The sequence below is a fragment of the Misgurnus anguillicaudatus genome, chromosome 24 (assembly GCF_027580225.2).
Source record: "Misgurnus anguillicaudatus chromosome 24, ASM2758022v2, whole genome shotgun sequence".
Classification (NCBI taxonomy): domain Eukaryota; kingdom Metazoa; phylum Chordata; class Actinopteri; order Cypriniformes; family Cobitidae; genus Misgurnus; species Misgurnus anguillicaudatus.
In genome coordinates, this window is record NC_073360.2 from 2,931,614 (window position 1) to 2,934,867 (window position 3,254).

The 3,254-nt window shown below is 34.4% G+C and overlaps 1 protein-coding gene across 1 annotated transcript; it reads left to right on the plus strand.

Annotated features, from left to right (window-relative positions):
- The first annotated feature begins 1,758 nt into the window (after window positions 1-1,758).
- On the plus strand, window positions 1,759-3,063 carry LOC129437256 (olfactory receptor 52E4). Its single transcript, XM_055195416.2, has one exon. The coding sequence runs from the start codon at window positions 1,840-1,842 to the stop codon at window positions 2,782-2,784; it is 945 nt and encodes a 314-aa protein (XP_055051391.1). The 5' UTR covers window positions 1,759-1,839; the 3' UTR covers window positions 2,785-3,063.
- Window positions 3,064-3,254: the final 191 nt, after the last annotated feature.

A 3,254-nucleotide genomic window follows, 5' to 3' on the forward strand; every position in this document is an offset into this window, starting at 1 on the left:
CATTTGCATATGGAAAAAGGGCAGTTGCCAAAATAATTGGCAAAAATGTCCATGCCGTTTCAGAGCTAATTTTGTGTCATAAGTAAATCCTGACAGTATAAATTTATTAACTTTACCAGTATGAAAGAACATCATCACCATTGATCCATAGCAGAGGATGGCCTGACCACTTACAGTATTGTGCAAACGTATTTGGCCACCACCAGTTGTTGTTTTACCACAATTTTTGCTCTCTTAATTAAGATATGAAAAATTTGGCTTCTTCGGGCAAAAGTCAGCATTTACTGTGGCCTTAAAGTCCCAGGGGCTTCAGTCCCAGTACTCGCTTTTATTCAGATGTCACTCAGATTTACATTCATTCAAAACCGGACAATCACACTGCTGTTGCTTTCCTCGAACATTGCATTTTTGAGATTAAAACATCGATCTTAAAAGTAATAAGTCAGAGTTTATGCTGCTTGGCTCAATCCATCAATTACGCAAAGCTGAATCTCCATCACTTAAAGTAAATGTCTCTGTCCTGGAGTTTCAAACAAAACAAAAGAATCTGGGGATGATATTTGACACTCATTTATCATTTGGACCAAAGCTATATTTTAATGTTGCGGAAAAACTGATTAATGCGTTTGTTTTTTCTTGCATTGATTATTGCTTTGCTCGCTTGAGTTTTCAAAATACCTTTAATACACAATATGTTCAAAACTCAGCTCCCAGAATCCTAACAAGGATGAGAACTAGAGAGCATGTCACTCCCATCTTGTAGTCGCTAGATTGGCTTGACGTCAGGTTTCGTATTCATTTGAAAATTCTTATGCTTACATCTAAAGCCTTAGCCCCACAATATCTATTTGAACTTTTACCAGTTTATACTCCCAGACGTGAGCTCCGTTCTTTTGAGTTAGGCCTCCTCCTGACTACTCGCATGCGCTCCATGGGTGACAGGGCTTTCTCTTCCTTTGCTACAAAACCCTGGAACTGATATTAGACATGTTAAATCTTTTAGTGCTTTTAAAGCTTCTTTCAAAACCTATATTTTTAAACTGGTTAATATGTAATTTTCTCAGATTAGATGTTGTTCTTTTATTTTTCTTGTTATTAATGCATTGATTACCTTTTAAAGTTGCACTCTTCTGTGTAAAGCAGTTTGATAATAACCGTTTAAAGGCGCTATATAAAATAAAGTTTATAATTTTATATTATTGTTTTTTAGGCTAAGAAGATCCTGCAGTTTTTTATAGTTCACAAAGCAAAAGATTTTATTCAGTCATAATCCTCATCTTCTGTGAGCTGTTAACTTATGAGTTCATTACTGCAACACATATTTAATAAAAAAGACAGACTAAAAAGAATGATATGCTTACATAATAGCCATTACTCCTTCTCTCACTAACATAATTATACATCTAATTATAGTACATCTTTACATTTCCAGAACATTGCCTTTAACTGCCCTCAATGCATACTCATTTGTTAAAAAAAACCCAGTAGAACTCATTGTCCCAACCTTGTATCAGGGGAGGGGAGCAAGGAATATTTAAGAGAGGCACCACTTTGTATTAAATCAGTAGGGGAGAGAGATTTTGTAGATGCTGCTATCGCAGACAAAAACTGTTGTTTTTTATCTTATGTTAAGAATTGCTTTAGTATTTAACTGATAAAAATATAGATGCTTTATTTATTTCAAATCTGCACATGAAATGTAATAACATATTTGATTTGGACAACATTAATGCTTAAATGCAAGTATATGTTATTTAATGATATATTTTGATAAGCTAAAGAATTGTTTCTTGTAATAATCTTGTTCTTATGTCTTTACAGTGAACTTTCAGTCAAGGAATGGATTATAGGACATTAAACTTTTCTCATAACGAATTCTACTTGATTGGATTCACGAGTCTAAACGAGTTTCGTCAGTATCTGTTCATCCCATTTTTAATCTTGTTTGTGTTCCAATTGTCTGCGAATGGAATTATAATGTTTGTGGTTATAAAAGAAAGAAAGTTGCATGCTCCCATGTACATTCTGATTGGGTTCATTGCAGCTCTGGGCTTTATACAACCACTATTTCTTCTTCCAAGAATGTTAGTCAGTTTTCTCTTTGGCAAAAATATGATTTATAGAAACGAATGTCTCATTCAAATGTTTTGTATGCATATGGCGGGTTTGTTCCAGTCAAGTATATTGGTCATGATGGCAGTGGACCGCTTTTTCGCCATCATTTTCCCCTTGCAGTACCATGACTTTGTAACCTTTAAAACCTCATTAATATTCTGTTTGTTTCTTTTTATCCGTAACTTGCTTTATGTTACCTCAATGGTTGGTTTGATTGGGCCACTATATTTTTGTAAATCAAACGAGATTTACCACTGTGTTTGTGAGCATACATCTGTTGTTAATATAGCCTGTGGTGATCGTACTAAGAATTACATGGCTGGGATAATCGGTTTCAGTTTAACAACAAGCGACTGTGTATTCATTTTCTGTTCTTATGTTGTTATTTTTGTGATTATGTCTCGTTCTCCTTCAGGGGAGTCGTGGCATAAAGCTATCTATACATGTAGCACACATTTAATGGCCATGTTTGTGGCCTTTCTCTCTGTTGTGGGTGCATTTGCTGGCTATAGGATTTCTACAATACCTAAAGATCTACGTGTGATATGTACCTTGGGATATCTTGTTCTTCCGAACTGTTTTAACCCAGTAATCTATGGCATGAGAACCAAGGAAATCAGAGTTCAAATTGTTAAATATTTGTCTTCTAATAAGGTTAATCTGCATTAACCCCTATGATATGGTTTCATTTGTTGTAGGCTATCTTTGTTTTCTGTTCCAACTTACTGCGTACATGGATGATGTTTGTAATTAGTCTGTAATTTGTACATACATGTTAATAATACATCAACTTTTTGTTAGATTGATACAGTAGACGAATTGGTAGAACAGATATGCATCTATTCATTCTCTTTTGTGTGTGATTGTCATATGCGTACATACCTAAAAGCATCCTGAAATTTTGCTATGACTGTATATGTAACATTTAATTCTGGTATGATTATAAACATGCCTTTACAAATAAAATGCAACAAAGTTGTGTTGGACTGTTGTGTTTCATTCTGTGAAATGTACTGGCTACTCATGTTTACACTTCATTCATTTTTTCCAATGACAAACATTTCTTAAGAAATCTGCTATTTGTTGAGGGATCCTGTGTTTTCCTAGTGTATGAACATGTATTCAGTGACTGCATTTGC